The 25,902-nt window shown below is 42.4% G+C and overlaps 1 protein-coding gene across 3 annotated transcripts in view; it reads left to right on the top strand.

Annotated features, from left to right (window-relative positions):
- Window positions 1-25,902, top strand: part of CNTN1 (contactin 1) — a 256,807-nt gene that overhangs the window by 211,816 nt on the left and 19,089 nt on the right. For all 3 annotated transcript variants that reach the window (XM_073652006.1, XM_073652004.1, XM_073652005.1), the window contains 2 exons: window positions 18,325-18,451; window positions 21,037-21,195. In XM_073652006.1, the coding sequence (XP_073508107.1) occupies window positions 18,325-18,451; window positions 21,037-21,195 (286 nt within the window). The remainder of the gene's footprint in view (window positions 1-18,324; window positions 18,452-21,036; window positions 21,196-25,902) is intronic.

Genomic DNA, 25,902 nt, shown 5'->3' on the forward strand with positions numbered 1-25,902 from the left:
AGTTGTGTATTATGTTTGCAGCAGGTCGTAACAGCCACTGGTGCTCTACTAAGTACTAAAGATGCATATTGTGAAGGGGTAGAATAATTTGGAGACTGCAGTAGTCAGTAAAAGCAGCACTAGAAATTCTTCAAGGGAGAATATATGAAAATCAGCGCTTCTCTAGTAAGAAAGAAAACTATCTCACAAGTTTTTATTTGAGGCAGCTACCCTGTAAGTCAATATGAGACTCTTTAACTTGACTTGCAATTTGCAGGCTAGATAACCATCAACAGACAGCTATTAAGGTACTTGCCCTTTTGATGCAAGTACCAGCAAGCTCCCCCTACCAGTCCCCGGCACACTCCAAGCTTCATCTACATAAAGACCATCTCATTTTGCCAGCCAAACCCTACATAGTTTTGTGTAAACTTTAATATAATAAATATTAAGTTAAATGGTATTGTGGTAGCAAAAACCAATGCTTAAAAAGATATGGTGGTCTATTAACTATTTATTAACTGCACCTTAAATCCAAGTAAGTTGACACTACTCACTTTCAAAAGGCAGCAGTGATTGAAAAGAAAAAGACTGCAAAGATTCAAAAGTCTGCATGGACTTAGATTATCAATTGATCCTAAACATCAAGTAGATTGTTTCCATTAATGTAGCTGCAACACAGATGTTAATTGCTAAGAATTGGAAAGGTACTGTACTTAATTCAATGAGTTTGTAAATGAAGTAAATACATTCTGTTTGTATGAATTGTGGATGGAGGGCAAGTCCAAATTCTCTATGGTTGCCAACTGTCTACTAAATGGGCTAACTAAAATGTTTTTAAAGCATAATCTATTAAGATTTAGGCTGGCTGAATAAGACAAGACAGGGTTTATAGGTTGGGTGTACAGTTAGGTCCATATATATTTGGACAGAGACAACATTTTTCTAATTTTGGTTCTAGACATTACCACAATGAATTTTAAACAAAACAATTCAGATGCAATTGAAGTTCAGACTTTCAGCTTTCATTTGAGGGTATCCACATTAAAATTGGATGAAGGGTTTAGGAGTTTCAGCTCCTTAACATGTGCAACGCTGTTTTTAAAGGGACCAAAAGTAATTGGACAATTGACTCCAAGGCTATTACATGGACAGGTGTGGGCAATCTCTTCGTTATGTCATTCTCAATTAAGCAGATAAAAGGCCTGGAGTTGATTTGAGGTGTGGTGCTTGCATTTGGAAGGTTTTGTTGTGAAGTAAACATGCGGTCAAAGGAGCTCTCCATGCAGGTGAAACAAGCCATCCTTAAGCTGCAAAAACAGAAAAAACCCATCCGAGAAATTGCTACAATATTAGGAGTGGCAAAATCTACAGTTTGGTACATCCTAAAAAAGAAAGAAAGCACTGGTGAACTCATCAATGCAAAAAGACCTGGGCGCCCACTGAAGACAACAGTGGTGGATGATCGCAGAATAATCTCCATGGTGAAGAGAAACCCCTTCACAACAGCCAACCAAGTGAACAACACTCTCCAGGAGGTAGGCGTATCAATATCCAAATCTACCATAAAGAGAAGACTGCATGAAAGTAAATACAGAGGGTTCACTGCACGGTGCAAGCCACTCATAAGCATCAAGAATAAAAAGGCTAGACTGAACTTTGCTAAAAAAACATCTAAAAAAGCCAGCACAGTTCTGGAAGAACATTCTTTGGACAGATGAAACCAATATCAACCTCTACCAGAATGATGGAAAGAGAAAAGTATGGCGAAGGCGTGGTACAGCTCATGATCCAAAGCATACCACATCATCTTTAAAACACGGTGGAGGCAGTGTGATGGCTTGGGCATGCATGGCTGCCAGTGGCACTGGGTCACTAGTGTTTATTGATGATGTGACACAGGACAGAAGCAGCCAAATGAATTCTGATGTATTCAGAGCCATACTGTGTGCTCAGATCCAGCCAAATGCTGCCAAACTGATTGGTCGTCGTTTCATACTACAGATGGACAATGACCCAAAACATAAAGCCAAAGCAACCCAGGAATTTATTAAAGCAAAGAAGTGGAATATTCTTGAATGGCCAAGTCAGTCACCTGATCTCAACCCAATTGAGCATGCATTTCACTTGTTAAAGACTAAACTTCAGACAGAAAGGCCCACAAACAAACAGCAACTGAAAACCACCGCAGTGAAGGCCTGGAGGAGCATCAAAAAGGAGGAAACACAGCATCTGGTGATGTCCATGAGTTCAAGACTTCAGGCAGTCATTGCCAACAAAGGGTTTTCAATCAAGCACTAGAAATGAACATTTTATTTACAATTATTTAATCTGTCCAATTACTTTTGGTCCCTTTAAAAACAGGGTGGCACATGTTAAGGAGTAGAGATGAGCGTTGTTCTACTCGAACTGTTCGCCAATCTCAAATTCGAGCTGTTTTGGGCGGTGTTCGAGCCGTTCGGCGAACACGAACGATTTGAGAAAAATTCGGCTGTTCGAGGTTATGTTCGATAACTGTTCGTGCACCAAAATCATAACTGGATTTTTTCTCAGTAATGATGAAAATTAATGTTAATACGCAGTTTGAGTGTACAGCGGGGTGGGGGGAGGGGCAGGGGATGGATCTCTGCAGGAATAATGAAGATCTCCATTTTTTTTTCTCTTTCCCGCATTTACAGTGGGGAGGTGCAATCTGTCAGCCTATCAGCAGCGCACACACGGAGCGAAGTGCTTTTTTTCACACAAGCAAGGGCATGTGTCATTGGCAGTGTATGTCACATGTCCTTGCCCTATAAGACCAAGCCATTTTCCCCTTCGCCACCATTTTCTCACTGCTGCAGCTGCGTGTTAGACGGCACCGCTGTTGCTGTGTGCGCTATACCTTGTTAATTTCAAGCCAATTTTCGCACAAATCTACAGATAGCTTGGGAGTAGGGAATAGTTGTGATTGCAGTCCTTTTAAGGACTAGGTTACAGCATTTCCTACGACTTTTATCAGGCAGGTCTGTGCTCTTAAATAGATAGGTTGTGGGAGTAAAGACTAATTGTAATTGGAGGCCTTTTCAGGACTAGGTTACATCAGTTCCTATCAGTTTTTGCCAGGCAGGTCTGTGCCAGTGCTGTGCAAGTTTTTTTCACAGCATTTGGCTGAATCTAGCAAAGCTAATCCTTTTTGGCCTACTGCAGAGTGTGTTAGTCAGTGGAGTAGCCTATCTGTGTTGCAAGATATACCACATGTGTATAGAATACCAATTTTTTTACTGCACCTAGTGAAGTAAAATCTTTTGGGCATAGCATCATTCTATTAGTCCATCTATACTGACCTCCATCAGGTTGCAAATTGAATATAATTTTTTTCTGCATCTAGCTCTGAAAAAATATTTGGCCTTCTAGCAGTGTGTGGGATTTTCTCTATTAGTCCATCTATACTGACCTCCATCAGGTTGCAAACTGAATATATTTTTTTCTGCATCTACCTCTGAAAAAATATTGGGCTTGTAGCTGTGTGTGGGACTTGTTCTATTAATCCATCTATACAGACCTCCATCAGGTTGCAAACTGAATATATTTTTTTTCTGCATCTAGCTCTGAAAAAATATTTGGGCTTCTAGCTGTGTGTGGGACTTGTTCTATTACTCCATCTATACTGACCTCCATCAGGTTGCAAATTGAATATAATTTTTTTCTGCATCTAGCTCTGAAAAAATATTGGGCTTCTAGCTGTGTGTGGGACTTGTTCTATTACTCCATCTATACTGACCTCCATCAGGTTGCAAACTGAATATATTTTTTTCTGCATCTACCTCTGAAAAAATATTGGGCTTCTAGCTGTGTGTGGGACTTGTTCTATTAATCCATCTATACAGACCTCCATCAGGTTGCAAACTGAATATAATTTTTTTCTGCATCTAGCTCTGAAAAAATATTTGGCCTTCTAGCAGTGTGTGGGACTTTCTCTATTAGTCCATCTATACTGACCTCCATCAGGTTGCAAATTAAAAATAATTTTTATCTGCATCTAGCTCTTAAAAAATATTTGGGCTTCTAGCTGTGTGTGGGACTTGTTCTATTACTCCATCTATACTGACCTCCATCAGGTTGCAAATTGAATATAATTCTTTTCTGCATCTAGCTCTGAAAAAATATTTGGCCTTCTAGCAGTGTGTGGGACTTTCTCTATTAGTCCATCTATACTGACCTCCATCAGGTTGCAAACTGAATATAATTTTTTTCTGCATCTAGCTCTGAAAAAATATTTGGCCTTCTAGCAGTGTGTGGGACTTTCTCTATTAGTCCATCTATACTGACCTCCATCAGGTTGCAAACTGAATATAATTTTTTTCTGCATCTAGCTCTGAAAAAATATTTGGCCTTCTAGCAGTGTGTGGGACTTTCTCTATTAGTCCATCTATACTGACCTCCATCAGGTTGCAAATTAAAAATAATTTTTATCTGCATCTAGCTCTGAAAAAATATTTGGGCTTCTAGCTGTGTGTGGGACTTGTTCTATTACTCCATCTATACTGACCTCCATCAGGTTGCAAATTGAATATAATTTTTTTCTGCATCTAGCTCTGAAAAAATATTGGGCTTCTAGCTGTGTGTGGGACTTGTTGTATTAGTCCATCTATACTGACCTCCATCAGGTTGCAAACTGAATATATTTTTTTCTGCATCTACCTCTGAAAAAATATTGGGCTTCTAGCTGTGTGTGGGACTTGTTCTATTAATCCATCTATACAGACCTCCATCAGGTTGCAAACTGAATATAATTTTTTTCTGCATCTAGCTCTGAAAAAATATTTGGCCTTCTAGCAGTGTGTGGGACTTTCTCTATTAGTCCATCTATACTGACCTCCATCAGGTTGCAAATTAAAAATAATTTTTATCTGCATCTAGCTCTGAAAAAATATTTGGGCTTCTAGCTGTGTGTGGGACTTGTTCTATTACTCCATCTATACTGACCTCCATCAGGTTGCAAATTGAATATAATTTTTTTCTGCATCTAGCTCTGAAAAAATATTGGGCTTCTAGCTGTGTGTGGGACTTGTTGTATTAGTCCATCTATACTGACCTCCATCAGGTTGCAAACTGAATATATTTTTTTCTGCATCTACCTCTGAAAAAATATTGGGCTTCTAGCTGTGTGTGGGACTTGTTCTATTAATCCATCTATACAGACCTCCATCAGGTTGCAAACTGAATATAATTTTTTTCTGCATCTAGCTCTGAAAAAATATTTGGCCTTCTAGCAGTGTGTGGGACTTTCTCTATTAGTCCATCTATACTGACCTCCATCAGGTTGCAAATTAAAAATAATTTTTATCTGCATCTAGCTCTGAAAAAATATTTGGGCTTCTAGCTGTGTGTGGGACTTGTTCTATTACTCCATCTATACTGACCTCCATCAGGTTGCAAATTAAATATAATTTTTTTCTGCATCTAGCTCTGAAAAAATATTGGGCTTCTAGCTGTGCATGGGACTTGTTGTATTAGTCCATCTATACTGACCTCCATCAGGTTGCAAATTGAATATATTTTTTTCTGCATCTACCTCTGAAAAAATATTTGGCCTTCTAGCAGTGTGTGGGACTTGTTCTATTAGTCCACCTATACTGACCTCCATCAGGTTGCAAATTCAAAATAATTTTTTGTCTGCATCTAGCTCTGAAAAAATATTTGGCCTTCTAGCAGTGTGTGGGACTTTCTCTATTAGTCCATCTATACTGACCTCCATCAGGTTGCAAACTGAATATTTTTTTTTATGCATCTACCTCTGAAAAAATATTTGGGCTTCTAGCTGTGTGTGGGACTTGTTCTATTAGTCCATCTATACTGACCTCCATCAGGTTGCAAATTGAATAAAAAATTTTTCTGCATCTAACCCAGCCAATAGTTTTGGCCTAATACCACAGTTTGGCCACTCAGCTCTGCACGGTTCCCATCCATTGTTTTTTTGTGCAAACAACTCCAGAGTTGTGAATTAGTTAACCACCAAAATGAGTGGAAAAAGGCCTGCTGCTGGTGGAAAGGGGAATAGGCGTGTTGAGAAGGGGAAAAAAGGTTGTGTCCATGGGGTAGGTGTTAAAGTAACAGTAACATCTGCAGAAGAAAGACCATCTTCCAGCCAAACTAAAATGTCTACTTCTTTTAGCGGACAATGTGATAAGATCCCTTTCTTACGGCCACGCCAATCGCTACAAATTCCAGATGAGGCACAAAAACAGCAGGTGCTTCAACGGATATCAAGTGCTCCTTTAAGTGGGCTCTCCTCCACATCAACTTCAACATCACAAATACTCCAGTCCTCAAAGGTGTCACCCCAATCGCACTTGCTTCCTCACAGTTCCCAAATCTCCAGCTGCCCGTCTGAGTATGAGGTAGAACAGATGGTTGAGTCTGCAGAGCTGTTTACTCATACTATAGCCTGGGAATCAGAGGTCGACTCCAGCGCTTCTGTGAATCCAGACGAGGAAATGATCTGCACTGATGCCCAGAATCTTTATGAGTCGGATCCAGGACCAGACGCAGAAGGTTCTGACCATAATGTAGACCCTCATTCCCAAACTGTAACTCCTGTTGGTGGAGACAATGAGGAAGACGATGATGAGACTCAAATACCTGATTGGAGCGACAACTTTAGTTTTTTGTCAGGGCAGGAACAGGTTGGCTCTGAGGACGACGGGTATGATAACGCACAGGGTGATGATGATGAGGTTGGAGATCCCACTTACTGTCAACCCACAGTCAGCCAAGAGATGAGGTCAGCAGAGGAGGTGGAGGAAGATGCTAGTGACGACGAGGTCAGGTTGCGCCTTCCTGGACAGAGACGTAGTACTGGAGGCACGTCAACAACTGCATCCTCAAACACAACTCTGCCTCTCACCACAAGTCGTGGTGGCTCTTCAGGTCGCATGGGTGCTAAGCCTTGCATAGCCTGGGCATTTTTTCAGATCGATAAAGATGACCCAACTCGTGTTATCTGTAACATTTGTCAGCAAAAGCTAAGTAGAGGCCAAAAAATACATAGTTTGAGTACTTCATGCATGAACCGGCACATGGACATGAAGCATAAGTTGCAGTGGGAAGCTCAGTGTGCTACAATGCGGCCTAGCCGGCCAGGCCAACCACCGTCTGCCATATCTTGTGCATCCGCGGCCTCTTCATCCTCTGTGACTGGGGGGACAGCAGTCACACCTGTTTTGGGGCGCAGACCTGCCACCTCTTTACCCGCAACAGCCAGCGTGATTGGCAGGTCATCATTTTCTTTGGAGGTGGTAACACCAGCTGGTGTTGAGCGCTGTCCGACATCGATAGCACCACCTTTGGATCAAGGCAACCTAACATGTCCGCCTGCATCTTCCTCACAGACCGGCAGTTTGCTGGGGACACCCTTATCAACCCCGTCTAAGCACAATAGCCAGCCCTCGGTCCATCAGATGTGGACAAGTAAAAGACCATTTCCTCCTAGCCATGAGAAAGCTAAGAGGTTGAATTTCACCATCTGCAAGCTCTTGGCTACAGAAATGCTGCCTTTCCGCCTGGTGGACACAGAGGATTTTCGAGACCTTATGTCCGTCGCAGTGCCCCAGTACCAGATGCCCAGTCGGCACTACTTCTCAAAGAAAGGTGTGCCTGCGCTCCACCAGCATGTCGCACACAACATCACCGCTTCTTTGAGAAACTCTGTGTGTGACAGGGTGCATTTCACCACAGACACTTGGACGAGTAGGCATGGACAGGGGCGTTACATGTCGCTGACTGGGCACTGGGTAACTATGGTGACAGCAGGACAAGGGGCTGCTGTCCAAGTCTTGCCGTCCCCACGAGTTGTGCGTCAATCCTCTTTATGTCAAAGTTCCTCCACTGCTTCTGCCTCCTCAACCTCCTCTCGGTCTTCCACCTGCACCAAAGCCTGTCTTGTCATGCCACAAGCTTTCTAACTGCGCAGAAGGGATCCTGCACACCTCCTTACTATGCTGGCAGTAGGGCTCAACGTCATCAGGCGGTTTTTACTTTGAAATGTCTGGGAAATGTGAGTCACACAGCTGAGGAGTTGTGGTCAGCTCTGGAGAACCAATTTCATGAATGGTTGTCTCCACTGGACCTGAAACCAGGGAAGGCCGTGTGCGACAATGCTGCAAACCTGGGTGCGGCCCTTCGCCGGGGCAATGTCACACACGTGCCTTGTATGGCTCACGTGTTGAACCTGGTTGTCCAGCAATTTTTAGCCCACTATCCCAGACTAGATGGCCTTCTGCAGAGGGCACGGTCGCTGTGTGCTCACTTCCGCCGTTCGCATCCCGCAGCTCAGCGACTTACATCTCTACAGAAGTCGTTGGGCCTGCCACTTCACTGGCTAAAATGCGATGTGCCTACCCGGTGGAATTCAACTCTGCACATGTTGCAGCGACTGTGGCAGCACCGACAAGCCCTGGTGCAATACGTTCTGACGTATAGCCTGGGCCAACGAGATCCAGACGTGGGGCAAATCACGCTGGAGGAGTGGTCTCAGATCAGGGACCTATGCACCCTTCTGCACAGTTTTGAAATGGCGACGAAGATGTTTAGTGCTGACGATGCCATTATCAGCATGACTATTCCGGTGATTTACATGCTGGAGCACATGTTAAACAGAATTCGGAGTCAGGTGGTGGCACAAGAGGAGGTGGAGGAAGTAGAGGAGGAGGAGTTGTATGCGGAAGGGCTAACATCTGCAAGGTCCAGACGGTCGGCAGCACCAAGGCAGCAGGCATGTGAGGGTGGGGGAGATGGTTTTACCAGGGCGCATGGTAGCAGCCAAACTAGTGAGGAAGGTGCAGGAGCCCAGGAAGAAGTGGAGGACGAACTGATGGAAGACTCATCAGATGAGGGAGACCTTGATCACATTTCTGTTGTGCGAGGTTGGGGGGAGAGGACAGAGGAAGGAAGCATGATTGTTACCTCGCCACCAACACAACAGGGACTTGGTGCTCCTGGATGCGCAACACACATGAGTGCCTTCTTGCTGCACTACCTGCAACATGACCCTCGAATTGGGAGAATTAGAAATAATCCTGACTACTGGGTTGCCACACTGTTAGATCCCCGGTACAAATGTAAATTTGCAGAAATTATTCCTGCCATAGAAAGGGATGCACGCATGCAGGAGTATCAGCAGAGACTGTTGCAGAATCTTACATGTGCTTTTCCACAAAACACCAGTGGTGCACGTAGTGAATCTCACAGTTCCAACTTGCCAACCGTGGGACCGTCAAGTGTTCACTCAAACCATAACAGAACCACAGTATCTGCTGGTAACATCAATTTTGCGCAATCATTTCACCACTTTTTTAGCCCATCCTTTGCAAGGCCACAGGAGACAAGAAGTCTGATACATAGTCAACGCCTAGAGACGATGGTACAGGAGTATCTCCAAGTAAACATTGAAGCCATGACTGTGTCACTGGACCCTTGCTCTTTTTGGGCTTCCAATCTGGATAAATGGCCGGAGCTAGCCACTTACGCCTTGGAGATCTTGTCATGCCCCGCAGCCAGTGTTCTGTCTGAACGTATGTTCAGCGCTGCTGGTGGTGTGCTGACAGATAAGCGCACGCGGCTCTCCACTGATAATGTAGACAGACTCACGTTCATAAAGATGAACAAATCATGGATCCGAAACGACTTTTCTACCCCTGTGTCATCCTGGGGAAAGTAAAAGATGGATGATTGGTTAAAATCACCCTACCAACCGTTTTAAGCTTTCAAATTACTAATCATGTTTATCTGAATCTTGGCTTGAAAATAATTTGGGCTTTGTAGCAGTGTGCAGCACTGATTCTATTAGGCCATCTATAATAAGCTCCACCAGATTTAAAATTACTAATCATGTTTATCTGTATCTTGGCTGGAAAATAATTTGGGCTTTGTAGCAGTGTGCAGCACTGATCCTATTAGGCCATCTATACTAAGCTCCACCAGATTTAAAATTAATAATAATTTTTAGCTGCATCTAGCCCGGAAAATAATTTTGGGGCTCCGAGATGCGCAAGACACATAAGTGCCTTCTTGCTGCACTACCTGCAACATGACCCTCATATTGTCAGAATTCGAAGTAATCATGACTACTGGGTTGCCACACTCTTAGATCCGCCAAACTTTTCGATCAACCTTTTCATTTTAATAAAGACCAAAAAAATGGTCATTTTTGAAATTATAAGCATTAGCAGGTTATTAGAAACTGAAATCAAACAGTTTTCAACTCAAAACTTTATTCTAGGTGATGTTACATTTTCACATAGGACCCCTTGTTCGAAAGGAGCTTCTGAACTCTCTCGTCCATTGAATTTGTCAGGTTTTGGATGGTTTCTGCTTCAATTGTTTTGCATGAGGACAGAATACCCTCCCAGAGCTGTTGCTTAGATGTGAACTGCCTCCCGCCATCATAGACACTCCTTTTGATGATGCTCCAGAGGTTCTGAATGGGGTAGAGGTCAGGGGAGCATGGGGGTCACACCATAAGTTTGTCCCCTTTTATGCCCATATCAGCCAGAGATGCAGATGTTTTATGTGCAGCATGAGATGGTGCATTATCATGCAAAAAAATGATCTTGCTGTGAAATACACTGTTCTTCTTCTTGAACCATGGCAGGAAGTGCTGTTTGAGAAAATCCACATACATTATGTAGTTCATCTTTAGCGCCTTCAGGGATCCTAAAGGGGCCGACAATCTCTCTCCCCATGATTCCAGCCCAAAACATTACTCCACCTCCTCCTTGTTGGCGCTGTAGCCGTGTTTGCGTGGGGTGTCCATCAACCAGCCATCCTCCACTCCATCCATCTGGACCATCGAGCGCTGCACGGCACTCATCCGTGAACAAAACAGTTTTGAAATCAGTCTTCATGTAATGTTTGGCCCACTGGAGCCGTTTCTGCTTGTGTGAAGTGGATAGAGGAGGTCGACAGTATGGCGTATGCACAGCTGCAAACCTCTGAAGGACCCTGCATCTTGTTGTTCGGGGGACGTTGGAGGCACCAGCAGCTTCAAAAACTTGTCTGCTGCTATGACAAGGCTTTTTTGCCTCTGCTCTTTTAACCTGACGTAATTGCTTGTAGGAAAGAGTCCTCAATTTGCCCTTATCAGCACGCACACGTGTGTACTGTGAATCAGCTACATACTTCTTGATTGCCAAGACACTTCATCCTGATCATCGCACAATGTTGATTGTAGTCATGCCTTGACCTAAACACTCCACAATTTGTTGCTTCTCAGCAGCCGACACATCCTTTTTCTTTCCCATTTTGGCAGAAAATGTAGGCTGCTTAATAATGTGAGACAGCCTTCTTAAGTAGTCTTGCCTTTCATTGGACACACCTGCCAAACTAATTAGCACAGGTGTCTGCAATTGCTTACAGTGATATAAAGAGCCCTGACACACATCACCATCAATGAGTTTAACTGACAAACAAACAAATTCTTCCCTTATCACTCCTAAACACTTTTTGCATAATAATTTGGAACACAGTGTACATGTGCTTTTCCACAAAACACCAGTGGTTCACGTAGTGAATCTTACAGTTCTAACATGCCAACCGTCGTCTGTATGGAGTTGTTCAATAAAGGGCCCAAAATTAAGATAACATAGATGGGAGAGGTCTCTATGAATAGGAATTCCTAAGTATTTGATACCCTGTGAGGGCCAGGCAAAGGGAAAGTTGGACTGGATGGAATCCTATATGGATTTGGGGAGGGAGACATCGAGGGCCTCAGACTACGCTGCATTGATTTTAAAATTTGACCATGTAACAAAGTGATCTATTTCAGCCATAACAGCATGGATGGATATATGTGATTGAGTGATATATACTAGGACATCATCAGCAAATAGAGAGCACTTGTACTCGGTGCCTCCCACCTCAATCCACCTAATATTGGGGTTATGGCGAATTGATGAGAGCAGGTGCTCCGTCACTAGGATGTATAAGAGAGGGGACAGAGAACATCCCTGCCTTGTCCCATTGGTGATTGTGAAAGGTGATGAAAATGTTCTGACGCGCCCCCTGGGCCTTGGGACATCCGGAGCCGGACCCTTTTTGGTGGATGCTGGTGGTTGTAGTCTCCGTGGCGGCGACCCGGTTCCGTGGCTCAGGGCGGTCAAACCAGTGGCGGAACTATTTATGTGGTTTTGATGTTTAAATGTCCGACTACGCCACCCGTGGATTGCGGTCAGAGTGAACCGCCGCTCCAGGGCAGACCGCTGAGGCTGGTGTTGTGGGTGCAGCAGAGCGTAGCATAACTCCCCACGGGAGGAGTATAGCCTCATGGCAGTGTATGCGGAGGATGGGGGTGATGGTGCAGGGCAGCAGCAGTAACGACACGGAGTCAGTGATGCAGTCCAGGGCCTTTACTCACAGTTCTTATTATCCAGACCACGTCTGCAGGTAACGGCTGCCCACGTCGTACTGTGCTCACCAGGTGAGGGGCTCAGACAACTCCCAGATAACTTTGGAGCGCTTCACAGGACCCCCTTTGTGTGTCCTTTGTCTGGCCTTTCTTACCAACCCTTCTGTCCGGCTGCCTCGGGCCTCCTCTTGGTAAACTTGGCGCCAGTTTCCCTGACCCTATGTGGTGCCTTCCTAGCGGGTGTAGCGAGGGGCTGCGCCACATAAAATGTCACAGCCTCCGGTTTCTAGCTGAGGGTCTTTTCCTGCCTCCACTTGTTTCGGGGACCGGTCTCCCCCTTTGGCCTGACCCCTCCACGCAGGTGGATTCGGGCGTGCGGTGGCGACTCGCCCGTCCGCACCCCTGGGATCCCTTCATTCCTCATTCCTGGAGCCTTCTCCGCTCCTCTTCTTTCCTTCTCCCTCTTCCAGGCCTGGGCCTCTGTTACTAGGCCCGCCTCCGGAGCAGAGCTCATGCAGAGCCCCTGCTCCCTCCAACTTCTGCTCAGACTTCTCTGCACTGAACTAAGATGGTGCCCACCTTTTATATTCCCTTCTCAATGCACCCAGGAACTGCTTCCTCCCTGCTTCTGCACTACAGGGTTCCCCTTCCTCAGTGTTCCCTCCCCCCACTCCAGCCAGGGACAGGGACTGTCGTGCCCATCTCAGGGGCATATTGGTCGCCCTGCCCCACGGCAATGTGGTGTAATGCATGCAGGTGTCGGGTCCTGATCCACACTCCATCCTTACCTGAGAGTGAGATATCACACCTCTGGGTGAGGTGCAATACCTCTGTAGCAACCGAGCCCTCAGGGTAATACAGTTCCATTTATCTTCAGCCTAGGTGACATATTGCGATACAGGGCCGTGATTTTGGCTATAAAAGGGTCCCCTAGACCCCTACCCCAAGCTTTTTAAGAGAATCATATATGTTGTGTCAGGAGACTCTATGGAATGCTTTCTCAGCATCCAACGAGAGTATCTAATTACAAATTTTTAACTGCATCTAGCCCAGGAAATACTTTGTGCCTAGTAGCAGTGTCTGCTAGTCAGCGGATTATCCCGGCTGTTAAGCAAGCTACACCACCTGTAGTTTTGACACTTAATTTTTTCAAAGGAAATACTTCGGGACCACGGGATACTCAGTGAAGAGCATCAGGAGGCACCCCAAGGCATAGGGGCTGGGACTGGCAGTAGGATGCCTTGCGGTGGACAGCCGAGCTCGATCCTTATAAAAGCTTTTTAACTGCAGCAGCTTTAGTGGACGCTACTGGAGCTGGAATTACGCGGCTGCTGGCATGAGACTTGCCCTCCAATAGATCCTTGTAAATGGATTTAAAGTGTATTCATTCAAATTAGAGAGACAATTTAAATTAAAAAGCTTAGAGCTGCCTCCACCACAGGGGGGGCTCGCTCGACCCACCAGCGGACAGGCACCAGTATTGGGAGAGGGGGGCTGGCCGTCAGGGTTCACCGCGGCTCTGGCACAAACCCGGCGACACGGAGGTGGCACGGGCAGGAGCAGACTGAACGTGTCGGCTTCTCACTTTTTGGATTTTAGAAGGGCATGACATGCCTATATCTGTGTCTCCCCCTCCTTTTACTCCTCCACCTCTTTTCTTTTCGCATGACTATATGTACTTGTCACTTTTCCATGTGTTAGTTGTGTCTTCAGAGCAGTTTGTCAGCTTTTGGACACCTTTGAAGGTGTTTTCTATGTGTTTCTATGTGTTTTTGTTTGCCTGCCATTGGTTTTAACAGTGTTCGAAGGTGTTCGACGAACAGTTCGACGAACAGTTCGGCGAACACACGGGTGTTCGACGAACCGAACCGAACTCGAACACTACGGGGGTGGCTCAACACTATTAAGGAACTGAAACTCCTAAACCCTTCATCCAATTTTAATGTGGATACCCTCAAATGAAAGCTGAAAGTCTGAACTTCAACTGCATCTGAATTGTTTTGTTTAAAATTCATTGTGGTAATGTCTAGAACCAAAATTAGAAAAATGTTGTCTCTGTCCAAATACAGTTATATGAAAAAGTTTGGGCACCCCTATTAATCTTAAGCTTAATGTTTTATAAAAATTGGTATTTTTGCAACAGCTATTTCAGTTTGATATATGTAATAACTGTTACACACAGTAATGTTTCTGCCTTGAAATGAGGTTTATTGTACTAACAGAAAATGTGCAATCTGCATTCAAACAAAATTTGACAGGTGCATAAGTATCGGCACCTCACCAGAAAAGTGACATTAATATTTAGTAGATCCTCCTTTTGCAAAAATAACAGCCTCTAGTCGCTTCCTGTAGCTTTTAATGATTTCCTGGATCCTGTATGAAGGTATTTTTGACCATTCCTCTTTACAAAACAATTTCAGTTCAGTTAAGTTTGATGGTCGCCGAGCATGGACAGCCCTCTTCAAATGATCCCACAGATGTTCAATGATATTCAGGTCTGGGGACTGGGATGGCCATTCCAGAACATTGTAATTGTTCCTCTGCGTGAATGCCTGAGTAGATTTGGAGCGGTGTTTTGGATCATTGTCTTGCTGAAAGATCCATCCCCTGCGTAACTTCAACTTTGTCACTGATTCTTGAACATTATTGTCAAGAATCTGCTGATACTGAGTGGAATCCATGCGTCCCTCAACTTTAACAAGATTCCCGGTGCCGGCATTGGCCACACAGCCCCAAAGCATGATGGAACCTCCACCAAATTTTACTGTGGGTAGCAAATGTTTTTCTTGGAATGCTGTGTTTTTTTGCCGCCATGCATAACGCCTTTTTGTATGACCAAACAACTCAATCTTGGTTTCATCAGTCCACAGGACCTTCTTCCAAAAAGAAATTGGCTTCTCCAAATGTGCTTTTGCATACCTCAGCCGACTCTGTTTGTGGCATGCTTGCAGAAACAGCTTCTTTCGGATCACTCTCCCATACAGCTTCTCCTTGTGCAAAGTGCATTGTATAGTTGACCGATGCACAGTGACACCATCTGCAGAAAGTTGATGCTGCAGCTCTCTGGAGGTGGTCTGAGGATTGTCCTTGACTGATCTCACCATTCTTCTTCTCTGCCTTTCTGATGTTTTTCTTGGCCTGCCACTTCTGGCCTTAACAAGAACTGTCCCTGTGTTCTTCCATTTCCTTACTATGTTACTCACAGTGGAAACTGACAGGTTGAATCTCTGAGACCGCTTTTTGTATCCTTCCCCTGAACAACTGTGTTGAATAATCTTTGTTTTCAGATCATTTGACAGTTGTTTTGAGGAGCCCATGATGCCACTCTTCAGAGGAGATTCAAACAGGAGAACAACTTGCAAGTGGCCACTTTAAGTAGCTTTTCTCATGATTGCATACACCTGGCTATGAAGTTCAAAGCTCAATGAGGTTACAAAACCAAAAAAAGTGCTTTAGTAAGTCAGTAAAAAGTAGGTAGGAGTATTTAAAACAAGAAAATGATAAGGGTGCCCATACTTATGCACCTGTCAAATTTTGTTTGAATGCAGATTGCACATTTTCTGTTAGTACAATAAACCTCATTTCAAGGCAGAAACATTACTGTGTCCAACAGTTATTACATATATCAAACTGAAATAGCTGTTGCAAAAACACCAATTTTCATAAAACATTAAGCTTAAGATTAATAGGGGTGCCCAAACTTTTTCATATAACTCTATATATGGACCTAACTGTATGTATATTATGTGTTTGTATTTTTTAGTGGTTAAATGTTTGTTTAATAGCAGGATTGACAATGGCATCAATGCTGACAGGCTCAATGCAATACAGATTTTCCAAATGTTTAGCAATTAGGACCATTGTACATGGGCTTCTTGACACTGCAATTTGTAAGAAGAGCACATTACTTCTACTTGTCCAGAACCAATTTTAGACTTGAGTTCCAAGCTGTGGATTGACCAAATCATCTTTTGGAAATGAAATATTTATTATCAACTTTACCTAGTTCATTTATATTTTACATCAATGCTATGCAATCTATGTGACCATCCTTGTTTTAAAATGATCTTTGTTAGATAATTATCACTTCTAAAGTATTTTAGTACGGTGACCATGCTGCACATTTTGAAAGGGTGTAGGTGCCACAGATGCATTTAGCATGTAGGTGTCCATTTGTGATAAAATTTAGTATGCTATGTTATTATTGCTTTTCCAGTCTGCGTCAGCAGTCTTCATTGTTTCGCAATGGGTTATTCTGATGTTAAAAGGTAATGGTCTATCTATGTTTTCCAGAAAAAATTGCAGATAAATGTATTAATTTCAAATCTTTGGAGTAATCCATGAATGTGTGATTAGATGGAATACCACACCATCCTTCATCAGGATTCATACTAATCTGCATAATGAAGGATCCATGAGGCTTGGCTGTAGATAAGGGGTTCAGGGGTTACTCCATCACTGATCAGCCTGTCCTAAGGATAGGCCCTCAATGTGTTTTATTGAAACCCCTTCTTTATGAAGAGAAACATTGTGTTTTATTACTTCTGTCAGGGATAACAACCGTGAGATCACGCAGATCCCACCACTCCCTCCAATATGTCTGGGAACAGCCGGGAGATCCTGCAGATTTCTCCCCTCCATTGACACATGATCACGAACCAGCACTCCAATGCCTCCAATCGTCAAGACAATTACGCGATTGGCTGACGATTGATGGATGAGGCCGCAGCTGCTTTTCCTACTAGGCCAGATATTAGCGAGCTCACAGTGAACGTATAGTGTATACATATCCGATTCCAAAGCAAGAAATATATATACATTCTCCGGTACGGTCGCCGCCAAGCTTCCCAGTAACCTACGAAAAGCCAGCTGCCACCACCAATCATTTATGCAGGCTGATTGGACACCCGACAGATAGCGTATGGCTTCAGTGATACGGTTTATAGAGCAAGAGGAACGAAGCTATTCAATTTTATATATTTAATCCGAAAAAAAATTGGTAGTGTTTATAAAAATGTACAAAGATGTTACAAAATGGACAAAACAATACAGTATAACCAATTATATACAATAAAGAGGATAAACAGGATAAATGTACTAAACCACATGTCGTAGATTTGGCTCTGGCTTTTATTAAGTGGAGCTCTTCGTTTTTTGTGGGGGAGGGGCAATGGACTGAACTACAGTAAACTGCATCACCCAGAACTGACCAAAATTATAATTTGGCATTTGCTTTTATTATCTCTAGGTGACTCATATCAGGGCTGGTCAGTTATGTGGCTCAGTCCTTATCAAATTATGGAATTTACTAATTGTACAATATTTTTGCCTTTTGAGGTTCCAGGTGGGAGATATTACTGTGATGTTTCCTACCACGATATTACCATTTGTATAGGTAGGAAACATGGCATGGATAGCATCATCCATCTGACTTGACATTTAATTAGAAGGTGTTATAATCACCGCCCAGTAACGTAAGACAATGTGTTGCGTTCGCCACTTAGTCACAACTCCGAAAATTTAACTTTCAAATCTATCATATCCATGCCGTTCATAAAAACCTCAATATTCATAATAATTTGAATGGGACCAAGAAGCTCACATCAGTCTGTTTGCAGTTCTGAGACACATGTAGGCAAGGGCCATAAATCTGTCACCCTTTGCATTCCTAGGCAAGCTGGGAATGGGGCTCACATCTGCTATCCATTAGCTAATCCTCTTTAATTACCTGTTTGCAGAGGAGGGGGCTATGAGGTCCCAGCCACAGCTAAGGGTCATGTAAAGTTCAATAGATTGCTAGCCTTGCTTCAGTATTTACTATGATAACTATGAAATGGCTTGTAGATTTTCAATTATATTTATAACAACTTCCTTTTAGATAAATAACGACAATGTTTTTTTGATTATTACATTCAGTAAAATATGTGTTATGAATTTCATTATTACCTTCCTTTTTCTTCCAGAGTACTGATAATGATAAATGTGAACTTATTATCAAAAATGTGCAACTCAGACATGCTGGGAGATATACTTGTACTGCACAGAGCATCGTGGACAACTCCTCGGCCTCAGCTGATCTGGTTGTTAGAGGTAAGAGCTTAAAAATGAGTGGGGATGGTTGAAATTCAGGTTCATTGACTTTGCAGAATTTTCCCCAGAAGTTTGATGTGCGGCGAATAAATTTGCCCCCCTGATTGGCTGTTTTAGACCATGTGATGTGATAACTTTGGAGCATTATGGGGAAGCATGCACAGCAACACCTGATGCTATTAGCCCACTCTCTAAGGCTTTAACAGTGTGTGAAATGGAGCCAGTTTTAGTTTTGGACAGTCTTGGCGAATCGAGTTGCAGAGTTTTTGAATTCGTGTGGATCTGCAAATTTCAGAAAATTTGACTGAAAGTCGATCCTCTGCATCTTGATCTGCTCCTCTCTACTTCTATTATCATTTGGTATTTTTCCTTATATTTTATTTATTTGTATGATTATGAAAATGCCCATATTGTGCATAAAGGAATTGGTAACACCTGTTCCAGTTAAATTTGTATAGGTGATAATTGTTAGTCTTTGGAAAACCTCTTTAAACATCTTCCATACAGCTGCACTTAGATAATGCTAGAAAATAGTTGGATAATATTATATGAATTATTACTACTATTATTCCGAAGTATTTTAATTTTGTATTAAACAAGGAAAAACGTTATAAATTGTAAAAAAAAAAAGCCAAGCATCCTTTTTTTATTTTTTATTTTTTTATTTTATTGTTTGGTTGCTGTAAGCCTAATTACAATCATTATGCATAAAATAACAGAAATTTTAAAGACATTTTTATTGATAGACATTGGCCAGTTTACCATACATAGCAAAGCCTCCTTGTACTCATTAGGAACTCATGTGTGCTGCATGTTACAAAGTTAATTTATTGAATAACTGGATTAATAATTCATCATCAGGATTCATTGAAATTGAGAAGTATTCCGCAGTTCTATAAAAATTAATAAATAATATTGTTACTTAGATATTTTACTTTCAAGTAGGGCAACACTAAGGTTATGATCACATGTGACTTACACTAATTACAATGGGTTTACCATTCTAGAATCTACTATGTATCACAGTACCAGTGTGTTGGATGAGATTTTCTAAAATCACTTGCTGCTGAGAATACCTCCATTTTAAATGAAATGGTGCTGAATGGTCATGAATAGCAGGTCATTTTATGCTGTGGATATTCACCATGGAAATTCAATTTGGCTGTATATGTTCATCATTAGTGCAGTAGTGAGCACAGCAATATCTGCACAATTAAGTGTGGACATTACCACATTTTTTGCTGTAGAGTTTCCAGTTTTAAAATTCTGCAGCAAATACTTTCCCTATGAATATACCCCAAGTGTGTCATGTGACTAGAAACTTGATTTAAAACATTCCAAGTATTAAAAGATTGCCTTTTTGTATATTATAACACGTGGCTCTGTCTGTAAGCCGATTGTCATGCCCAGAATGATCTGATAGGTAGCCTGACAATGGCCTGCGATTCTAAAAAAATAAAATAAAATAAAAAAACATTTGGTTTTAGAAAAATAAAGAAAAAAAAAAAAAACAATTTAAAATTAAAGTACTTTATTATGGCAATCCCCTTTCTGGAAGTTGTATGTACCCCAAAATAGTATGCATAAAAAAATATTACTCCTCCCACAAAATATCTTGAAGTTATATAAATTTGGTATTGCCATAATCATAAGAATCTCAAGAAAAAAGTTGACACGTCATTTATATCTCATGATAAATACAGGAAATAAAGAAACAGTTGTGACTTGCTGGTTTTTTTTTTTTCATTTCCAATCCCCTTAAAGTTAATAGAAATTATTTGACACATTATATTTATCCAAAAACTTAAAATTGAACTGTCCTTTCAACAAACTGCATAAATCAATAGTATAAGACGCTAGAAGAAACTTCGTAATGTAACTTATCAGAGAAATCAGCCTCCTTCCCTGCTTATTAGCCACTTCTCCACTCCTCCCTGCCTCCTGAACTCGCCATCCACGGTGAAAAATCAGCTAAAAAGTCCATCTTGCTCAGAGGAGAGGTCTATAGGTATCATGTGACACAGCCACTATATACAGAGTAGGAGGGGGTGAGGAGCAGAAAAATGAACAGACAGAGGCAGACAGAAAAGCATCCTGCAGAGCTCTGTAACTAATGTTTTACCTCACATCAGAGCTTGATTCAGATCTAGACAGCTCAGCTCCGCTGTATAATGTCCTTCATGTTGCTGCAGCTTGTCTCTGCGAACTGAAAAGTGAATGAAAATCAGGTATTCCCCCTGTTGTGCTGTGCTGTCTATGGGAGAAATCACTACAGTACAACTACTCTCCTGGACTGCAAATTACAAATAGAGCATGGAGAGGGGGAAAACTGGTGAAAAGTCAGGATATGTCACCTAATGGCCAGGAATTATGTTATTCCTCATGTACACTAAGGACAACTTATTCAGAAATCACAGTTACCCTTTAAATGTTAAAACCCGTTATGAAAAAGGAAATGCCATTTTGACATCAACACATGTATATTCTTATGTTTATTGTGCAAAAGACAAATCACATGTATGCAGAGGTTGTTTTTATACTTTACAATTTATTTTAAATGATATATGTGCATATCTTACTTTTAGGTCCACCTGGTCCCCCAGGAGGTGTCAGAACAGAAGAAATAAGAGATACATCAGTGAAACTCACATGGAGTAGTGGTACAGACAATCACCAGCCAATTTCTAAGTATACTATTCAAGCTAAAACGTCACTGTCAGAGGAGTGGAAAGATGTGAAGACTGGTATGTTGTGACCTGCTGATTGATTCTAACCTTAGTGGAAGCAGAACTGTCATGAACATACAGTGGTGGCCAAAAGTATTGGCACCCCTGCAATTCTGTCAGATAATACTCAGTTTCTTCCTGAAAATGATTACAATCACAAATTCTTTTGTATTATTATCTTCATTAAATTTGCTTGCAAGGAAAAAACACAAAAGAGAATGAAGCAAAAATCAAATCATTGATCATTTCACACAAAACTCCAAAAATGGGCCAGACAACAGTATTTGCACCCTCAGCCTAATACTTGGTTGCACAACCTTTAGCCAAAATAACTGCGAACAACCGCTTCCGGTAACCATCAATGAGTTTCTTACAATGCTCTGCTGGAATTGTAGACCATTCTTCTTTGGCAAACGGCTCCAGGTCCCTGATATTTGAAAGGTGCCTTCTCCAAACTGCCATTTTGAGATCTCTCCACAGGTGTTCTATGGGAGTCAGATCTGGACTCATTGCTGGCCACCTTAGAAGTCTCCAGTGCTTTCTCTCAAACCATTTTATAGTGCTTTTGGAAGTGTGTTTTGGGTCATTGTCCAGCTGGAAGACCCATGACCTCTGAGGGAGACCCAGCTTTCTCACACTGGGCCCTACATTATGCTGCAAAATTTGTTGGTAGTCTTCAGACTTCATAATGCCATGTCAAGCAGTCTAGTGCCAGAGGCAGCAAAGCAACCCCAAAACATCAGGGAACCTCCGCCATGTTTGACTGTAGGGACCGTGTTCTTTTCTTTGAATGCCTCTTTTTTTTTCCTGTACACTCTATGTTGATGCTTTTTGCCAAAAGCTCTACTTTTGTCTCATCTGACCAGAGAACATTATTCCAAAACGGTTTAGGCTTTCTCAGGTAAGTTTTGGCAAACTCCAGCCTGGCTTTTTTATGTCTCGGGGTAAGAAGTGGGGTCTTCCTGGGTATCCTACCATACAGTCCCTTTTCATTCAGACGCCGACGGATAGTACGGGTTGACACTGGTGTACCCTCGGACTGCAGGGCAGCTTGAACTTGTTTGGATGTTAGTCGAGGTTCTTTATCCACCATCCGCACAATCTTGCGTTGAAATCTCTCGTCAATTTTTCTTTTCCGTCCACATCTAGGGAGGTTAGCCACAGTGCCATGGGCTTTAAACTTCTTGATGACACAGCGCACGGAAGACACAGGAACATTCAGGTCTTTGGAGATGAACTTGTAGCCTTGAGATTGCTCATGCTTCCTCACAATTTGGTTTCTCAAGTCCTCAGACAGTTCTTTGGTCTTCTTTCCTTTCTCCATGCTCAATGTGGTACACACAAGGACACAGGACAGAGGTTGAGTCAACTTTAATCCATGTTAACTGGCTGCAAGTGTGATTTAGTTATTGCCAACACCTGTTAGGTGCCACAGGTAAGTTACAGGTGCTGTTAATTACACGAATTAGAGAAGCATCACATGATTTTTCAAACAGTGCCAATACTTTTGTCCACCCCCTTTTTTAGGTTTGGTGTGGAATTATATCCAATTTGGCTTTAGGACAATTCTTTTTGTGTTTTTTCATTGAAGACAAATTAAATGAAGATAATAATACCAAAGAATTTGTGATTGCAATCATTTTCAGGAAGAAACTGAGTATTATCTGACAGAATTGCAGGGATGCCAATACTTTTGGCAACCACTGTATGCTGCTTAACGACATGTTATAATGTCAAACCTGCTGATGTATTATTCCAAAGGCTTTAAAAAATGTATTTTGTATAATAGCCGCTAAGAAAAAATAGTTGAAAGATTCATAGTCATAGTATTCACGAGGAAAGTGGTCACTGTCCTTTTCCAAAAAAATAATAGGCACACTCCTGTTTTTATCTATTTTTTTTTGTTTTGATTGTACTAATAAAGATTTTCATAGATAATTGGGTGTTTTGCTTCCATTGTTTATAGGATTTATATATTAGTTGGGAGTATCCTTTTTAGTTGCAGGCCATTTTTTTGGTATTTATGAATCAGGAATCAGGTAGCTTAGATCTGGTAAAATTGGGAAAATAAACATTGTCAAGGCAAGTCATAGGGTCAGGAAAGGACATTGGATATTAGGGAATCGCCATTTTACAACACACTGCAATACTAGAGGTTCGCAGGTTCAAGTTCACTAGGCAGGCTACTAATAAAAATATCTAAAAAATGTTTCAAGATATTTTTTAAAAAATAGAAAATGATGAAAGTATAAATGACCTTTTTTCTTAAACATAAATAGCAAAACCAATAGAATAAAAAACAACATACATGCGTAACCATCCAAACTAATAAGTAGAGATGAGCGGTGTTCGACTAGAACTGTTCGCCAATCTCAAATTCGAGCTGTTTTGGGCGGTGTTCGAGTTGTTCCACGAACCCGAACGATTTGCAAAAAATTCGGCTGTTCGAGGTTATGTTCGATAACTGTTCGTGCACCAAAACCGTGTCCTGCATGTCTGGCGCTATTTAGAGCACCAATCATGCAGGGATTGTCTGCCATTCACTGTAATGCCACAGCCATGGTGGTTGTGGCATTACAGTGGTTGCCCAAATCGATGGGAACAGTGCTCACAGTGAAACATGAAAAGCCGGCAATTCAGCAGCGGCATACACCTGTACCCGACAATTTAGAACCGAAAGAATAGAGCTTCACACATAGATTAGATAGATATAAACATGTCAGTCACATATATATGAAGTACAGTGAAAGTGTTGCTTACTGTACTTGTCATTTAGCGTAAAGGATTTATCAAAAAAAATAATAGTGTTTTCATGCACCGTCTCTTTAAAAAAGCCGGCCGGCAATTCAGCAGCGGTACCCGACAATTTATAACAGACAGAATAGAGCTTCACACATAGATTAGATAGATAGAAACATGTCAGCCACATATATACGAAGTACAGTGACAGTGTTGCTTACTGTACTTGTCATTTAGCGTAAAGGATTTATCAAAAAAAATAATAGTGTTTTCATGCACTGTCTCTTTAAAAAAGCCGGCCGGCAATTCAGCAGCGGTACCCGACAATTTATAACAGACAGAATAGAGCTTCACACATAGATTAGATAGATAGAAACATGTCAGTCACATATATATGAAGTACAGTGATAGTGTTGCTAACTGTACTTGTCATTTAGTATTAAAATAAAGGATTTATTATTAAAAAAATTGGCGTGGGGTTCCCCTTAATTTTAGGCTCTAGCGGAGGTTAAGCAGACGGCTGGGGCAGATGTTTGAAGCCTGGGAAGGGGGTAATACCCACGGAGCTTCCCAGGCTACTAATATCAGCCCCCAGCTGAATACATAGCCTTTACTAGCTATTAAAATGGGGGACACCCCAAAAAAAATGACGTGGGGTCCCCCCTAATTTAATAGCTAGCAAAGGCTAGGCAGACAGCTGGGGGCTGATATTAATAGCCCAGGAAGGGAGCCATGAATATTGGCCCCCTCCCAGGCTAGAAACACCAGCCGTCAGCCGCCCCAGAAATGGCGCATTCATAGGATGCGCCAATTCTGGCACTTAGCCTCGCTCTTCCACGCTGCCCTGGTGCGGTGGCAGGGGGTAATAGGGTTGGGGTTGATGTCAGCTTATAATGCCAGCTGACATCAAGCCCAGGTTAGTAATGGAGAGGCGTCTATAAGACACCCCCATTACTAACCCCATAGTCAAAGTTAAAAAAAACACAAACACCCAGAATAAAGTCCTTTAATTGAAATAAAGACACAATCCTTTATTGTTCTAAATTAAACCATACTTACTGTCACGCCCATTCCAGCTGAAGCCAACGATCTCCTGCAATAAAAGAAAAATAATAAAGCAACCTCATCCTTACCTTTCCATGGTTCCCACGACAGCTTCAGCTCTGCTACATCGAGATGACAGGCTGGACCGCAGCAGAACGCTGCCATCCAGCCTCTCATACCGCAGACACTGAGAAGCGCAGGTTTGCTTGCGCTGCTCAGCGTCTCTCTGTGACGACATCCAGATGAGCCGAGTTCATGTCCAATGAACTCGGCTCACCTCATGCACGTCACTGACAGCGTGGGAAAATTCTCACGCTGAAGCGGTGAGTGCAGGAGAATTTTCCCACGCTGTCAGTGACGTGCATAAGGTGAGCTCATGTCCAATGAACTCAGCTCACCTCCTGCACGTCACTGACAGCGTGGGAGAATTCTCCTGCACTCAGCGCTTCAGTGTGAGAATTCTCCCACGCTGAAGCGCTGAGTGCAGGAGAATTTTCCCACGCTGTCAGTGACGTGCATGAGGTGAGCCGAGTTCATTGGACATTAACTCGGCTCATCTGGATGCCCTCACAGAGAGACACTGTGGAGCGTAAGCAAGCCTGCGCTTCTCAGTGTCTGCGGGATGAGAGGCTGGATGGCAGCGTTCTGCTGCGGTCCAGCCAGTCATCTCTATGTAGCAGAGCTGAAGCTGTCATGGGAACCATGGAAAGGTAAGGATGATGTTGCTTTATTATTTTTCTTTTATTTCAGGAGATCGTTGGCTTCAGCTGGAATGGGCGTGATGGTAAGTATGGTTTAATTTAGAACAATAAAGAATTGTGTGTTTATTTCAATTAAAGGACTTTTTTCTGGGTGTTGTGTTTTTTTTAAATACTTTACTAGAAATTCATGGTGGTCATGTCTAATATTGGCGTGACCCCATGAATTTCGGGCTTAGGGCCA

Source organism: Phyllobates terribilis, unplaced genomic scaffold (genome assembly GCF_046119375.1).
Source record: "Phyllobates terribilis strain yellow unplaced genomic scaffold, ASM4611937v1 Scaffold_11__3_contigs__length_659146591, whole genome shotgun sequence".
NCBI lineage: Eukaryota > Metazoa > Chordata > Amphibia > Anura > Dendrobatidae > Phyllobates > Phyllobates terribilis.